This window comes from Anser anser (genome assembly GCF_964211835.1).
Source record: "Anser anser genome assembly, chromosome: 3".
NCBI lineage: Eukaryota > Metazoa > Chordata > Aves > Anseriformes > Anatidae > Anser > Anser anser.
In genome coordinates, this window is record NC_139722.1 from 121,438,571 (window position 1) to 121,455,873 (window position 17,303).

At 39.8% G+C, this 17,303-nt stretch overlaps 2 protein-coding genes across 3 annotated transcripts; both read left to right on the top strand.

Annotated features, from left to right (window-relative positions):
- Nucleotides 1-648: 648 nt before the first annotated feature.
- Nucleotides 649-7,484, top strand: SNRPB2 (small nuclear ribonucleoprotein polypeptide B2). Of its 2 annotated transcripts, none has more exons than XM_083829154.1 (7): nucleotides 649-797; nucleotides 953-1,030; nucleotides 2,625-2,797; nucleotides 4,574-4,714; nucleotides 5,827-5,880; nucleotides 6,495-6,583; nucleotides 7,097-7,484. In XM_083829154.1, the coding sequence occupies exons 1-7, from the start codon at nucleotides 695-697 to the stop codon at nucleotides 7,254-7,256; spliced, it is 798 nt and encodes a 265-aa protein (XP_083685280.1). In that variant the 5' UTR covers nucleotides 649-694; the 3' UTR covers nucleotides 7,257-7,484. The 2 variants fall into 2 exon arrangements, with proteins under 2 accessions (XP_083685280.1, XP_083685281.1); XM_083829155.1 differs by having other exon boundaries at nucleotides 705-776.
- A 152-nt stretch (nucleotides 7,485-7,636) lies between these two features.
- OTOR (otoraplin) lies at nucleotides 7,637-15,897 on the top strand. The gene is made up of 4 exons (XM_083829156.1): nucleotides 7,637-10,452; nucleotides 10,921-11,060; nucleotides 11,651-11,761; nucleotides 14,906-15,897. Exons 1-4 carry the CDS (start codon nucleotides 10,329-10,331, stop codon nucleotides 14,951-14,953), a joined length of 423 nt encoding a protein of 140 aa, XP_083685282.1. The 5' UTR covers nucleotides 7,637-10,328; the 3' UTR covers nucleotides 14,954-15,897.
- The last annotated feature ends 1,406 nt before the right edge of the window (nucleotides 15,898-17,303 follow it).

Below are 17,303 nucleotides of genomic sequence, written 5' to 3' on the forward strand. Positions count from 1 at the left end.
TCCTGACAAGCAACTGAAACAACAGCTCCCTAATAGCCCTGTCTTTTTACAAAGAAATGAGTGTCAATGTGGACCTGTCCAAATATAGTTTAATTTGAACCCAAAGTCTCTTATGGATTCTAACTTTCCCCGGTAACTTTTTGATATGCAACCAGGTTAAACTTTCACGACTTGAAGTTGTTTCTGGAATAGACTGCATCATTGTTCATTCATAGAAATGAAGGTATGCAGCCTGCAAAATTATTCCAAACGTTCAAAGGCTGCAACCTCAATCTGTTCTCTGTTTATTTATCCCCAGGTTCCACTACCGCAGGGATTTTAAAAGTACTTTCAAGAAATGAAACGTTCTGATAGTTTGGATATTGAAAAGGCAATCTAAAAACAACTGTTAGTTAATGGATGCTTGTTAAGAGGTGTTTTTAGGTGTTGTTTCTCTTCGTTCTCCACAGCCGCCCCATCACCTAAGTGAGAAGACACGAAAATCATAGTTAGGTTTGTTTATTACTCAATTAGAACACAATAAAGGGAGAAGCTGACTGAGGAAGCCCCAATTTCTGTCAGCTTCACCCCGGCGCTGAAGCAGCCCACGGAGCTCCGCGCCCCCCGCCACCGCCGGCTCTGACGGGCGCCAAGATGGCGGCGGCGCCCCGCCACCCGCCTGACGGGCCGGCGGCCGCCCCTCCCCGCCCCGCGCATGGGCCGCTCGGCGCATCGATGGCTCCGGCAGCGGCTGCCCCGCCTGCGCGCGGCGGCGGCGGCCATTTCGGAGCGAGGCGGTGAGGGGCCGGGTGCGACCGGTGCGTACCGCGCTAGGGGGCCGGGGCCGGGGCCGCCCTGTGGGGCTTGCGCGGCGCCCTCGCGGTGGAGGCGGCGGGGGGCGGCGGGGCGGGGCCGGCTGGTAACGGCTGTAAGGGCTGCGGCCGGTAACGGCTGTGCGTGCGCTCTGTTGTAGGCGCGTTGCGGAGGATGGACATCAGGCCGAACCACACCATTTACATCAACAACATAAACGATAAGATCAAGAAGGAAGGTACCGCTGCTCGGGGAGCGCCGCGGTGGGAAGGCGCGTGGTAAAGGTCAGGCCGGGCGGCCAGGGGCTGCCTGCGGCGGTGGGGCTGAGCCCCCCGGACCCTGACGGGCGTCCTGACGTGCTTCTGGTGGGCCTCGCCTGTCAGCATCGGCGCCACAACTAACCTGTTGCGCATCCACGCGTTGCAGACACTGCCTCACAGCTGCTCCAGCTTCCTGTGGAGGAATCTCCGCTCCTCAGTGTGCTTTTAAAAAACAAATGAAAAATCTCATGCTTTTATCTAGCTCTGTATTCATTGTATAGAACCATCCGTTTCTTAATGCTCGTGCTTAGCTCATAATCTTAAGTGACAAAGGTAATTTAATTGTAGTTGTTTGGATTGAGCGGCTGGATCATGCACTGCTCAAATGCTTCTTCTGGGTGCTGCAGAGAATGGTCTGGAAGTGGAAACAGCTTTGCTAATAAAGTGATGTGTCAAGATGGTTCTGTTGAATAAAGTAAATGTTAGGGATTTATTTGTAGCGTTTTAAGTGCCCTATAGCCTAGTAAGTGTCCATTATTAAATTGTTTGGTTAGAATTTTTAAATACAGTATTTCAAATTACCAATAAAGCCTGCAAATCCCATTTTTAAGTACATTTTTAAAGTTATTTAAAGATAAAAATTTTGATAAGAAAACAAAAAATGCTGATAAAGCAAGCTGCATTCTCGTATTTTACTATGAATCTGTTGCTTTTGGAAGGTATCATACTTCATAAGTTGCTTTAATTGGCTTCCTGTTGATTTTGATTTTTTTTATGTAGATAGAGCTGTGGATAGTCAAGAGCAGCTAGAAAAAGTGATATTGGGCTGGCATTATCAGGTCTCAACAGCAATAACCAAGAGGCAGTGCTCTTATGTAGCTGAAATATTTCAAGTGTAAGACTTGTCAGTTAGAATAATTATGCAATACAGAGGATATATTTAGCTTAATTGGAGAAGATTAAAGTTGAGTTTGACGTGTCACGTGACTTTAAATAGTAAAAATAAATCCGTGGCAACTGCAAGTTACAGTGTGATCGTACAAAAATGTATTCATATATAGAATATGAAAAATATTTGATGCGCTTAAAAGAATTGATTAAACAGTTAGAAACTAAGAGTCCAAATTTATCTAGCCTTTGATTAGCTCTTTGCAGTATTCTTAAGTCATACCTCTTTACTGTTCCATGTGACAGTATTGATTCGCTAATTGGTCTTTGATGGCTGTAATATATCATACTCGAGTGTGTTTGTGTATATATATGTGTGTATATATATGTATACACAAGAATGTGCATTTGTACCCTCCTGTAATTTTTACTTTCTGAGGAAGTTAAAATGCATGGAGGTGCAGTTTCTTTGCTAGCTGAATGCTTGTGATGTGAAACCAAGCATTATATGCCAACTTGTAGAAACCGGGCAAATCAACTTGCACTTGTGCAGCAGTTCTGGCTAAGCTCATATAACTTATTACTGTGAGATCAAGGTGGCAGAAATGACCCTAAAGGACAGCAAACTCTCTAGAAGCAGACATTTATATGTAACTGATTATATTTTTTTTAACATGTCAACAGAGCTGAAGAGGTCCTTGTATGCATTATTCTCACAGTTTGGTCATGTGGTTGACATTGTGGCTTTGAAGACTATGAAGATGAGAGGACAGGCTTTTGTTATATTTAAAGAACTTGGATCATCTACCAATGCTCTGAGACAACTACAAGGCTTTCCATTTTATGGGAAACCAATGGTAAGTTATTTTGTTTTTTTTTTTTAATATATAAAGAAAATGTATTGTGGTATGGATGCAATGTTTGGGTATTTGCACCTTAAGAATTAGCTGTTGCATTTAATTATGCCATTATTCAGTGATGTCCTCTCTCGATTAACAGATATATTTATGCAAGCTTGAGGACAGACTGGAGAGACAGTAGTTAAAGTACAGTGAGGCTGAACTTAGCATTTAGATGCCTTAAATGATGGCTTTATGTTTTTCTATGTTAGGTTGAAGTTTTCAAGATCTGAAATGCATCCAGCTTACACATCATGTCTTCTGTTGAACAGATAAAATTCCTGTAGTAATGTTCCTGAAGTTAGGTGCTTTCTGTTGATACAATAATTATTGCTTACTTTAGTTGTTCATAGTTAGACTATGATGCTTCCATTTTGAGGCAACGGGGTAGGGTGAAGATCTCTACAGTTTTACTTTCCAGAAATTGGCAGGTGTGGTCAGTAATATCTTTTTTTTGAAATTGTTGAATAGTTTTGCTTGTGCATACATCAAATTAGCAAGTCAAGTGACCGAATTTCGGTACCGCTTCAATGATGCAAATGCAGTACTGCTCAAGAAAAGCTGATTTAATAATGTACTTGATTACAGGCAGAATGGCACAACAGTTGACACGTTTTTGTTGTTGCCTGCTTGGATGACTACGCATCTCCTAATTCTGCAACTGTATTTGAGGCATGATACATTCAAATGGCCCACTTGACTTCAGTGATAGATGGATGTATTAATACTGGCTTTCAGGTCATGGCTTTGAGTGTTAAGGATTGCACAGACTGTTGTGTTGCTGAGCCGCAAGCTTGTTTCATTAACACTTTCAGATTATCTAACAAAATCCTTAACGAGGAATTGTGCAAGCTTAGTTCTGTCGTTTGCCGTTGAAGAGCTTTGTGCTCTGTAAAACTTAACAGGAAATAGCTTATGAAGCCTCAATTTATTTATTAGTTTTTTAGGCATACTTTCCTCTTTAAATACTGACTGCAGCACGCATACTACATCTAGCAACATACAAAAGCATAAAAAAATCTTTGGCTTGTGTAATTCTGTATTGAGGTAGTCTCCAGTAAGTGATAAGATTGTAAATGTGTGCACGCGTGTGTGTACACATTTACATATATAATGTTACGCCAGCTGTAAATTTCTAACTGAATCCATTTACCTCCCTGAATTTGGGCGTTGGGATTCCCCTGTCGGAATGCCTCTGTTGTGGTGCTGACACAATTCATGCAATTCAGGTTGAATTAAGGCAAATACTTCTCTTTTTTGTCTGAGTTTTGCTGAACTCATTTTTTCTGCAGAGATCTGAGAAACTACTGTCGAGTCTTAATGCCTAACACCCCCCTTCCTGCCCCCAAATGTTTTAAACCACTCTTTTTTAAATAGCATCTGGTGGCAGTTTTGTTAACTGACGTTATATAGCTTTGTACAGCTGTTACCTTGATAGACATTAAAAAGGTGCTATTAGCTGATTAGAGTTCCGATTCCAATGAGTGAGGTAAAATTAGTAATTTCTTCTTATGCGTGGTCCATCTGAGTTCTTAAAAAAGTTCTTTAGGTGTGATCAGAATTAATTATGAGGATTACGTACTCTGTAAGCATACCTACAACTTACAACAGTATTTTTAATACGAGTTTCTACAAAAATACCGTGTCAGTAGTGCAAGTAGAACACAGTCAACAAAGTTGCTACAAGATTTTCAGTATAATAAACAACAAAATATATTTTTTTCTTTTAAAAAGCGTATTCAGTATGCAAAAACAGACTCTGATATCATCTCTAAAATGCGTGGTACTTTTGCTGATAAGGAAAAAAGGAAGGAAAAGAAGAAGGCCAAATCTCTGGAGCAGTCAGCAAATGCAGCAAATAAAAAGGTTATCCAGGTAGGCTGTTTTTGTTTTAAAAAATGAGAGGGGGGGACAAGCTATTTAGGTTTTTCTTCAGAAGGGTAATTATTGTCTTTTAGTATTTCCCAGTTCTTTGAATCGCCTGTTGATACCTACTGCTCTCTATCACTCACTAGAAGCCACAGGAGAGAGAGTGATTACATAGTCCTTACTGCTTTTTTATAATTTTTTTTTCTCATTCCTGTTCTCAGATGAAAAAGATATAGGGCAAAAGTACAGTAAACTGAAGTAGAAACTAACATATTTTTTATTTTTAAAAACAACTAACGAGAGAGATGGCTTTAATGTTAGCTTCAAATGCTCAACCAGCTTTTCCCTTCAATGTTTAAATGCTTATTTGCACTACAGACACTGTAGAATGGCAAATAGTTAAAAGGGAAAAAGATTACCCATTTACAATTAGATGGGAAGGAGTTGGCTTGGAATATATCTCCACTAAGGGTGGTCCTGGCATAAACTAATAATGTTTAGTCACGTATGTCCTCAAGTTTAGTAGAAAACACCGAGGCGCAGGGTTTGAATATTGTTACCTCACTAGTGTTCCTGCTAAGACACAATTAAGGAGAGATCAGAGCGATCATAGAAAACAACTCTTTCCAAGTAGAATATTCAGTTTTCTCACAATTTATTCAAAATCAATGGTTATATACAAATCTCTTAGGAAGAATTAAGTGCTTCTATTGATAATGGTAGTAGCTTTAAGGTATCCTTTTTAAACTGGTGTCCTCAGTGGAACATCTGTCTTCTTCCTAGTAAATGTATCCTGTGTAGGCCTTCATTTTCAGAACGACTTCTTGTCTTATAAAACTGAATTTTATGATGTGGAGAAGTAGTGATTCTGCTGACATCGCCATTAGTTAGATGGTTTTTTTTTCATTGTCTGGTTTTGGGGTTCAGTGAAATGCATGTGTTTTTGTTTCCCTACAGCAGGTATTTCATAAACAACAAACGTTCCTTGGATTACGGTTTAATAAATCAAAACGCACCAGCCTTAACATACTGCTTGAGTTGTATAGGAACGTGGTGATGTGTGTTTATATATTTCTAACCAAATATCTTTTAAAAACTATTTTGTACTTACTTGCTAGGGAGCAACACAAAATTCAGCCAGTGCCCCTGGGACTTCACCACAGAATCAGCAGGTAATGCTTGTTTTTGTGACCAAATCTGTTAAAGATTCTGAAGCTTAAAAACTAACGGGGTTTCTTATCAATATATTTTAGTAGAACACTATAGTAAAACCAATGTTTTGTGTGGTTTTTCAGTTGCTCAAAGAAACTCAGTAGTTAAGTTGTCTGTAGATGAACAGAGTGTTTGTTGTGGCCTCCAACTGCTCTACCAGTGAGGGAGCTGTGGAGGGCCCAGGTTCATCACCTCCCCCGCAGGTATCTTGGATGGTCTGAATAATCAAAAATGGCACTACGGGTAGTTGTAAGGCACCTGCTATGGTGGAGTACTGCAGCATCAACCGTTGAGCTATGAAGTTTAAATAAGATGTCTAAGAAAATATATTAATGTGATTTTTTTGTGGAAACGAGAGACTCTCTAAATTTTTATCACTGTGAGATAGACAGTTTGAAAAAACAAACAGAGATTTGTCTGCATGTTGCGTGAAGGTATCCTAAAGCCCAACTAGCAGTATTCTGAGTAAAAACTGAGGATGTGTGAGTCTTAGTTCAAATAATAATGCAAATAGATTGCAGAGGAGCGGACAGCTGTGGATAATCTGCTGAGCATTGTTCTTCTGTTGTTGCAGGTGCCTGATAACCCACCGAACTATATCCTTTTCCTTAATAACCTGCCCGAGGAAACAAATGAGATGATGCTGTCCATGTTATTCAATCAGTAAGTTTTGAGTTCTCCTTTGAGTCCTTCAGTTATCTTTATGCTTTCTAAGTTGACAAGTTGATTTTTAGAAATAAGAGGTTTTGAAAGAATTTCAGTTTTCTGTGTTACTGCCAAGATTACAGATGTCAGGTCTGATGTCTTGGTGCAGAAAGCAAGTGCAATTTTCTTTTTTCTTTTGAGTTGCTTTTGATTGTGTAAGTTATCTACTATCAGTCTGCACTGGATTTGAGTTAGTGACCAATATGAAAGACTTTACAATATCAGCAACAGTTTCAAAACTAACTTTAGTTGCTTCTGCATGTGTGCAAGACTGATTGAATTACTTCCACAGAACGATCCTTAGGTGAGGCATAGTTCTGAGGACTGGACATACAAAAATTCTTCAGTTGAATCTTTTATTAGTAGTAATTGTTATACTAGTAGATGTATATGGTAAGGCCTAAGGCTACTGAAGAGAGATAAATTATCAAACCAGGAAATAATATCTGACTCTTTCAATTTCTTTTAAAGGTTTCCTGGATTTAAAGAAGTACGTTTAGTGCCTGGGCGCCATGACATTGCATTTGTGGAGTTTGAAAATGAATGTCAAGCAGGAGCTGCTCGAGACGCTCTCCAAGGATTCAAAATCACTCCGTCTCATGCCATGAAAATCACTTATGCTAAGAAATAACCAGACACTCTTTAAAGGACTTCTTCGGATTGATTTTTTGATCATGATGATACTTTGATCAGCTAGCATGTTTGCTGTTCTCTACAGAAAAGATAAGACTGTTGTGTAAAATGGCCACAGCTGTTGGGCCAGTTGCAGGACTTCCGTGGATCTGTTGAATAGTAAACTTTTGTGCTAAAATACCGTTTTTTATAAAATAAATACAGTTCATGCTGTTTTCACACTGTTTTTCCTTGAATTTGTCTTTCCTTGAATCTGTTAGGCTTGCAGGGCCAATTATATTGGCTTAACTACTTTTAAGGTGGCATTCGTTTTTCAAAAGTGAATGTTGGAAAAATAGCCATCTCTTCAGAGCAAAAAGCATGAGCAGGAATACTAAATGTCAGCATATTCAGAATGCAACACTCAGTTCTCAGTACCGTTATCTTAAGTCTTAAGGCAAGGCATTAAGGCATTATCTTTGTCTTAAGACAAAATTACTCTCACTGAAAAGCAACAGATCATTGGAGTCTCTTTTTTTTTTTTTCCAGGTACTGGTAGACATTGATTAGAATTTGATAGCATTGTTCAACTTCTTTGGTTTTGTCTCTGCAGCGATGGCTGGTAATAGAAGCAAGTGTACAGAGGGCCCATAAAAGCTTATTTTCCAATCCTCCATTATTTACCAGCAGTTTTAATAAATGGTTTAGGAAGAGCTTTCTTACTCTTTACAAAGACATTGCTGATGTGTCTGACAGTCTGACAGATGGGTTTTTCAAAATGCATGTCCTAATGTGTGTGGTTTGCTGAGGTCTTTTCCATTTGTTTAAAACAGTTAAGGGGTTTGTTGGACATGAAATACACTACATGCAGAGAATTAATCAGATGCAGTATTGGGAGTTATAGCTATTATAAATATTTGCATGGAAAAAAAATTGCTTCAAGAGCTGGAGTGCTTTGTTGAGGTGAAGGAGGACCTAGAAAGATATTTTAGGCTAAGAGAATAATGAAATTTACTTAAAGTATTATCATATTTCTGGTGGAACAGTGAGTTTTGCATGGTGATGTCTAGAAGCATTTCTATCAGACCTTTGGAGATCCGTGTTTGAGAGGAAAAGGTAATGTGTTTGTGCTCGTCATGTTGCACCATTCCTCAATTCTTAAATTCTTTCTCTGCGAGGCCTCTAAATACCCTCTAACTATCCTTTCAAAAATGTAATGGGACAGAATTAGCACGATTTCCTTCACAAGTGGTTCAGGAAAGTGTTAGAGTACCTGATGTTAAGACCAGAAACTACAAGGAAGAATGTTCAAATTAGCATATCAGCTACATTGCAAGCATTGAGGCTTTTTTTGTTTCCAGAGTAAGTGGGTCAACTGGAAAAGGAGGGAGTATGCTGGTGGCTGTAGCTTTTCCTCTGTTACCATGGCTTGATGCGGTCCCTACCTGTGTTGTGTGGGCTTAGTTTTAGCTGCAGAATACTGTTTTTCTGTTATTCTGAGAAGATTGAGATTTGACTTAAGACTGTTCTGTGGACAAAGTGCTGGTTTTTTTTGCACGAGATCTGCAAAACAAATTGATCTTTTTTTCAGATGACAGTGAAGGATGATACCTCTTCCAGCGGTCCTGATTAATGTCATATTTCCGTATATGCATTTTTCATTTTTTAGTGAATTCACAAATTTAGAGCACTTGCAAGGGAAACTTTTTTGTGTACCTGTAAAGAGTAAAAGGGATTATGTTCTGTCATTAACCTTGGGTTTTTTCCTCTTCGATTGCAATTTTGTAGGTATTAATGATGCTGTTCTTGCCTTCCACTACTTCATTTATGTGAGACTCCATTGGATACTGCCACACACTACCTTGATTCACTTAGAAGGGTTTGTGTGGAGCTGTCTGCAAATAAAAAAAAAAAAAAAAGTATGGGAGGTTGGAGGAAGGAGTAATGGGCTGGCAGGTTAGAGGACAATGTTGTTAAGTCAGCTGTAATATAAGGGTGATGTTAGAAATAGCAAGATGTTCATTCTTTAAAAGATAATGGGTTTATTCGATGACAGTTGTCTGAAAGACGGTACAGCTGGTAGCTCTTTAGGCCTTCTTGTGAATCACAGAGCACTGATGGACTGGAGTACCATTTGGAGAATTCACACACTTGCTTTTGGTCACTTCTAAGGACCGATCCAAACTAGCTTTTTGTAGCATGACAGCTGTGATGCGAGCAGCTTACAGTCTAGTAACTCAGTTTTTTCTTTGTGTGTGCGCGTCTGTTTTAATTATAATACTCCTTTCGTTCTCCTTACATATATGTTATGATGGAATTTTGGCAAGTTAGATCAATTCTGGATGTCCTCTAAGACATAACAAGCACCTTTTAAGTCAGCTTGTGGGCACGGTATTAGTGTCTTGCATCTGCAATCTCAACTGAGATCAGCTGTTTAAATAGAAGTGAGATGGCCACTATCCTGGCACAACCTGCGTAGTTTGCTCTTTTTCTGCATCTTCCCATGGAAAATAAATCTTGCCTATACAAGTATGCAATGCTTGAATTTTAGGCCACCAATTTAAATGGCTGACTTGCTAAGCCTAATTACTGGGTTATATTTGCACCTACGTTTTAGGGTCCTCGTAGGGCCTGTCTGTAGGCTGTAACAAGGAAATTTCTGTTGTGGTGAGTTTATGGTCCAGGGAAGACGGTTTGTCAGTGAGTGTTCATGAGAATAAAGGACTCAAGAATTTGAAAGGATGTGATTTCCTTTCCTGCTTATCGCAGTCTGACTTAATTTTTCATTCTCAGACAATTTTTGCTTGAGGTAAGATTAAGCTTATGAATGACTACAGGAAGGCTTAAGAATGTTTAAGTAATACAGTTGCTCATTGAAATGCTAACCCAGAATGGGTTTGGGAAGGGATTCTGTTTTGTAAGTGGAACCTGAGGCTTTCCTCCTGCCTGCAGCTCCTCCTGTAGCAGTGGAATGTCCCCTTGATCCCTTCCCATTGGCCAGGGATGTTTGTCCAGATGTTTCGTTCTTCCATAAAAGATATGGATTGCTTGACCCAGTCCACATTTGGGAGGTGCTGCAGCAAAGAAAAAAATGACACAACGTGTTTATTTGGTTATCTTACTTCTGTGTCTCAGATTAATGTATCCCCTTGTAACTGGAATTTTTATGGATAAACTTGCCAGCAAGAAGCTGTGTGCTGATGACGACTGTGTCTGTAAGTAATCCTGCTTTAATTGAAATTAGAAGAGAATATATTCTGAAAAGCAACTGTGGAGCTTGGATGGAGTTGGACAGAAAACTGCTCTGCTTGTTTAGCTCATTTCTAAATTGGTTTGTCAATTTAAAGCAACGTGGGAGGATTGATAGAGAACATCACATCCCATTTTACTGCAAAAAAAATTTCGTGAGGGACCTTTTTCACTTGATGGAAAGGTAAGTGTTAAGAGGAGGACTGTGATTCCCATTCTGATGAAATACACATTCTTAAGCTGTTACTTTGCTTACTGGAGATGGAAAGATAAGCAGGACAAATTCTTGGCAGACAATTTCAGAGTAACCTACTTGCGTCTGTAGAAGTAGTTTTACATGTGTGCATGCACAGGCATCATATATTTATATTTCTCTTTGTAAAAGTATGTCCTTAAATTCATCCAGCTCATTCTTGATCTTTTTTTTTTTCTAGACACCATTTCCCTTGTCAGAGCAGAAGAGGATTATAATGCTCCAGACTGCAGATTCATTAATATTAAAAAAGGGCAGTTGATTTATGTTTACTCAAAACTAGTGAAGGAAAAAGAATCTGGAGAATTCTGGGCTGGAAGTGTAAGATGAGATTCTTGTGTCTATGAGCAAACCAGAAGTAGATTAATGTGTACTTTTGTCAATAAATGGATGCTAATGTTGAGCTAGTGTGGGTTTTGAAGTAACAACTTAGTTTTCAAAGTGGGTGTTCAAACTTAAGAAATTGATTGAGGAGTCTTGAGGGCTCTTTTTTTTTGATAATGTAATATCTTCAATAACTATACAGTAATTAGGCATTGAACCTTAATGGAGTGTCTCAACAGTTCCTTTCTGTGGGTGCTTGCTGAAACTGTTGAGGAGAAAAACTTCTATCACAGCTGCTCATACAACTCTTAAATTTAAGGGAAGAAAAGATAAATATCAGCTGTATTTGTATATTATATATAAAAAAAAATACAGATAACTTATAGGTGATATTACTTTACTCCAAAAATGCATGCTTACATTGGAAGTTAATTGTTCATTTCATGTGCTGGTTAATTGGAGAACTAAGATATCCAAAACCAGAGTAAAAAGCACTGTTAGTAACTGCTTCTGACTAAATTATGAACTAGCTTAAACCAGATGAGGACGGTTGTAAGGTACCTAATTATGCATCTCCTTGCTTGAAGGTTTATGGAGAACAGTATGAAGACCATATGGGGACAGTTGGTTATTTCCCTAGCAGTTTAGTCTCAGAACAACATGTCTATCAAGAAGCAAATAAGACAGTTCCTACAACGGTAAGGAATTTGCAAAAGCCCAGCTGGCTGCATAATTATACTTGGCTGTGTAATGCTAATTTGCTGTAAAAACAAATCATAATTGTGGCAGTTGATTGTAGCGCGTCACAGATGCTTAGGGATGCGATCTTTGGGCCTTTATACAGGCAAATAGCCTCAATAAAATCCTAACATAAGCTCTGATATTGTAGACATCACAAATGCTGCGTTGAGGCCTTGATCCTATTAGAGTTCCTATTGATTTGAATGGTACTGCTTCAAGGCCACATCAGCCTGTTACCCAAGCTTCTTGCAATGTGTTGCAAATGTTCTTCTTTTTTGGAATCTGGACATTGTGCTGCATATTTTACTAACGTGTACAAGCCCACTTTCTATTAATTGTGCACATTGATTGCCATTTTCGTAGAAAACTTTAATTTTACCTTCCTGAACATCTCCCACTTCAGTGAGAGGAGGTCCCTGGTAACCAACCGTATGTGAAAACTCGCTTTTCCATTCTTCATTCAGAAAGATGTATTTTTTAGTTCTTGTTTTTATAGTAGCAGTGTCACTTGGGTTAAAATGTTGGATGCAACTTAAAGAATTAAAACTTTGTGTTCAGAGTATGGTATGTGTATGAGAAGAGTATGCTTGCTGTCTGATAGCAGAAGTTATTAGTACATGTAACAAAAAGTTGAATTGCAAAGCCATTGGAAACGTGTTTAAGTAGGCTGCTCTTCTGAAAGAATGGTTCTCCCTGACTGTGTACAGTAGTATGTCATATAGCAGACAATTCTCAATTTTACTGAAGATCTGAAACACATTCCACAGCAGAGTGGAAGAGGAGGGTCCTTTCTCAAAGGCTGCTGTGCTCTGACTTATAAGTAACATTACTGGTAACCTACATATGTGCTTAAAACAAATTGAATGGTAAGTTTCCAATAACTACCTTCATTAATATTGAATACTTAGTTACATTCTATTTTGAAGTGTACAGCAAAATACAATGATTAGTGCGTCAGTCTTGAAATCGTGTATGGAGTCTTTAATCCTAGCTGTGGATTATTAGGTGGGTTTCATTAACACAGGAAATAAGTGAAATGAAGAACTTAGTTTCACGTTAATAGTTGCTAGGATTTGCATTATTAATGTCAGACAACTTTTATATGAGCAAATGCAAATCTTGAAATAAGTGATTGCTTTTCTTGACACTATATTAGAATATTCTGAATTTGGCCCAGAAGCATTGTAGCAATTAGTCACAGAACATGAAAGAATGACTAAAATATGTTTCTAAGCTCTTTACTCAACAATATGACAGCCAGTCTGCTGAATGGCAAGCTGAATTGGAAGCAGAGGCAGGTTAAAGTGATGTCTTAGCTTGCAGGCTGGCTGAGGGTCCAGAATGGGACATTGCCAGGCTGCAATGCAGAACTTTAATTGGCAAGTAGAAGTTCTGCATCCAACCCTCCTGCAGAACTAAGGACACTGAGCTTCACAGTCATTTCATCCTTATTTCATATTCTTGCTGTGCAGGAATTTTGTGACAAAAACTTGTAGCAGTTCTTTTCCTTCTTCCTCTGTTCTCAGTTGTATGTTGCAAACATGACCTTAAAGGGTCTGACTGCAAAATTACATTTAAAACTTTCTACAGCACACCTTGACCGATCTGTATGGGCAACACTACTTGCTCCAGAAGTATCCTTTAAAAGTTACTGTTTTATACAAGAGCTAGTGTTGCACAGCTCTTATATGCCTGTAATGCCACCAGCCTGCCATTTGCAAGTCACTAGCCAGTCTTGTGCTTGCAGCTCTGTAACCCTTCAGTTACAGAGCTATTGGCAATAATTCAACGTTAAGCTGTTGGCAATATTTTCCCTTGCTTTCCTGGTCTTGGACCTGTGAAGCTCAGAGCTGTTGCTACCATGGGTTCTCTCAGGAAATGGTTTCCAGTGGTATGAGAACCGCCTTCTCCAGCCACTATTTTCCTACTCCTTTACTGTATTGTTTCATTTACACTGGGGCACCTGATGATGGCCAAAGCTTAATGATCAATCAGCATGCACCTGCCTGGTAACAGCACTGAGTAAGCCAGGAGATTGAAGGGGGACCTGCTGCAGTGGAGAGGAGCACAAAAGATGACATTAGCACGGGGGTCCTCATGTATCTGTCTTTTTCCCCAAAACAGTAACTTGTCACAGCTAGAGTCAATGTATGCCATCAGCTACAGACCCTCCTAATAAATCCTTGGGCTTGTGAACTTCCATCATCATCCTTTTTGCAATGTTAGGTAATCCATGCCTATTGGTGGCTGTTTCAAGTGACAAGTCTTGGAAGATGTTTTTCTCAGTGCTGCTACTTCTGAATTGCACTGAATACAACAGACTCAATACAATAGACTGTGTACTACAAAGTGGTGTTGGATTGCCTGCCTTCCCTCAATCACTTAAAATTGGCCATTTACTAGCTAAGATGAAAGTACTTTTATTACCAGTAAGCATCTGCCCTGAAACAGCTCCCTGTCTTCTGCTTCCAGGGGACAGGTACATGTGATAGGTTGATCTAATGTATATGTTGCTCAGTTTCAGCACCATGAGGTGATAATTCTCTACAGTAGAATCAAGATGAGATTTACATGGCTATGTAAAATGCTAGCAGAAAGCTAGATGAAAGCAATATGCTGTGAAAACGTATCGCTTGCTGGAAGTTTTCAAGCAAAAAAAAAAAAGGCATTTATTTTCTTAGTTGGATTTCTCTGGAGGAAGTGTAACAGCCTTAGTCTGTTTAGGGTGTCCTTTTCATGTATGATTAGGAATAGTTAAGGATAAGGGGTTACCTATAACTCTTAATAAATCCAAGTATGGATGTGGGAATACAAAACAAAAAGATAAAGGAACCGTTTGAAATAAGAAAGAACATGGTATTGCCTAATTCACTTTAAAGATTTATGGCAGGAACAAATCATCCCAACTACATAAAAGGAGTTGAAAGAAAAAAAAAGACTTTTTTCTCCAGAATTCTGTGAAGTTAATTTATAGAGAACATACTTTAAGTATATTACAGTGCATTCAGTGTTTGCATCTACTTATCTACCTTTGGGGGATGATAAAAGAATGTTAATCCTTCCATAATATCAAAAGATCTTTCCTTTTAACTCTTTTTCAGGACATTGATTTCTTCTGCGAATCTGCGAATAGTGCTGAAGATGGCTAGGTTATCTCTAGGGTGCTACAAGAAAAGCTGACAAAGAAACATGGACCCCCTCACTGAACATACATATTTTTTAATAGATGTTTATAAGATAAGTAGTGTTTCAAATGCAAAAGTTGATTTAAAGGGAGTTATTTGGGGTAGGAGGAATGGTCTCATACAGGTCTTATTCTTTAGATCTTTTTTACCTGCATATTCTTTGCTTGTTAATAAACCTAATAGCCTTTGAATTATTGTATGTCTGAATGGCATAAATATGCTATATATAAAATGGGATGTGCTATCTTGACCTGCATTTTCCTGACATAACCTTATACTATGTATTAAATAAACATTAAAAATATGTTCTGTTGTTGAGCCATCTGTTCATCTTTTTTGTTGCAAGCACTATCCTCGGCTGGAGAAACTGATAGTAACTAAAGGTGGGCTTTACTGTGTCTAGAACAGTATGTTACCAGTCCAGGGTGTTAATAGAGAGCCTGCTCAAGCTGGAACGATGGCTCTGGGCTGCAGGACAGTCTGGGACTGCCCAGGGCCTCCTGCAACCTGAAGAGAGCACAGTGCCCTGAATGCCTCACGTTTCTTCTCGCCACACTAAGCAGTGAGGTAGAAAACCTTGCTGCCTCCCTAAATGTTAACCACACAAGCAGTGTTCTTACTGTGAGAACAGGAGGAGGCATCCTGCTGCTCCCTGTCTGTCTCTCCCAGTCTTATTGCCAGGGCCAGGCTGGCTGTCACGGACAGCCTCGCTGCTGGAACCGGGTGAAGTCAGAGCAAATCGTGGTTTAATTTTTACAAACAAGCATGTTAACGGTGCTACAGAAGAGGGGTACGCCCTGTGTGAAGCACCGCAGTGTAAATCCGACTGGGTGCCCCTTCTTGCTGTATAACCTCCGGGCTTCCCTCAGGGCCGCCGCTGCCACCACAGAACGTTCCAGAAGGGTAACGGCAGTTGGCGCCCAGCGGCGCGGCAGCCAGAGCCCGCCGCCATTTCGCCTCACGCCGGGCGCCTGAGGGGAGGGAGGGGGGCACCGCCTGGGGGTAACGCCCGACATGGCGTCGGGCCCGTGCCCTGCCCCGCCTGCTACAAGGCGGTGGTGACAGGAGCCCCGGGCTCTGTGTTCTGACCCGGGGGGACGAGGCGGCCGTGTGAGGAGCCGCTGCGGCTGAGTGCCCCCCAGAGGGGTAAGAGCTTGTGTCACTTGTAAGCGTTAAACACAGCCTGGGTTGAGAGGAGTGTTGGTATTTAGCCCCTATACACTCGGTTCAACCTCAAAAAAGTGAGTTTTTAGGTGAAATTTCATGACTGTGGGGAGGTTGAGTGAAGAAATATTTTAGGATTAGCAGTATTTGTATTTCTGAAAGACCTCTAGAAGCATTGTCTGCAAGCTGAGGCACATAGTTACTTTCTAAACCAACAAATCTGTATGTAATTAATTTTTGAGTTGGGTCATTCCTACTCAGCATAGATTTCCAAACAAGGTGTTTGTATGCATTTGTTTTAGATAGGCCTAATGCATCTTACCCTGGGCGTATGTTAGAAGCCACGAGTACATGAGGAGTACACAGAGCAGCAGATGTTTGCAAACAACAAGCAAAACATCAAATTGCACATGAACAAAAATGCTGAGGTGATGTTTAGCAATTGTTATTGGAAAATACATGTTTTTTCCTCAAGTCATCTCAGATAGTCCCTTAGAGTTGTTAACATACCCAGTTCTGCATGGATGTATAAGAGACTGCTGTTGAAAGCTTTATATACGTTTCTCCACAAAGGCACTATCCCTTCTTCTTCATTTACAGTGCAGTAGCTCCAGGCCAGAACTGGACTCTGTGTGGTACAAGATGAGACCAGTGTTTATAACCCTAGACATTGCACATAATCCTTAACCCATGTCCTTGTAAACAAAAGCTTGCAGACATAACAGTTTTCAGCTCCTGATGACTCCACAACCAGCTTATGGATGCTTCAGGACAACAACACAACTAGGGAAGAGAATTCTTACTGTACAGGACACATACAACAGGGAGTAGGTATACATACGTTTCCCTTTTTGAGCTTGCACAAAGGACAACATTTGGACTATTAGTGAAAAACAACCTGCGATGCTTTTTTTTATTATTATTATTCTTATTATTCTTTGTTGTTGTTGTTCTTTTCCCATTTATGGCGAGTCTGAGGCCTTGGTGGCAGAATGTGGACAGTGGCTATTTATTTCTTTTTGCCTTTTCCCTGGCTCTCTTTAGAGACACTGTTCTGTGGTCATCTCTTCTGTGCATAAAAAAAAAAAAAAACAAAAAAACTCAGTAGGCCTGCAATAGGCATCAAAGTCTGTCTTTGCTACTTGAAAAC

Coding starts and splice junctions, on each gene's coding strand:
- OTOR (XM_083829156.1), top strand. CDS start 10,329: ATGACACAACGTGTTTATTTGGTTATCTTACTTCTGTGTCTCAGATTA. Junction 10,453..10,920: donor TGCTGATGACGACTGTGTCT/GTAAGTAATCCT, acceptor TTTTTTTTCTAG/ACACCATTTCCCTTGTCAGA. Junction 11,762..14,905: donor ATAAGACAGTTCCTACAACG/GTAAGGAATTTG, acceptor ACTCTTTTTCAG/GACATTGATTTCTTCTGCGA.
- SNRPB2 (XM_083829154.1), top strand. CDS start 695: ATGGGCCGCTCGGCGCATCGATGGCTCCGGCAGCGGCTGCCCCGCCTG. Junction 798..952: donor TGAGGGGCCGGGTGCGACCG/GTGCGTACCGCG, acceptor GCTCTGTTGTAG/GCGCGTTGCGGAGGATGGAC. Junction 2,798..4,573: donor CATTTTATGGGAAACCAATG/GTAAGTTATTTT, acceptor TCTTTTAAAAAG/CGTATTCAGTATGCAAAAAC.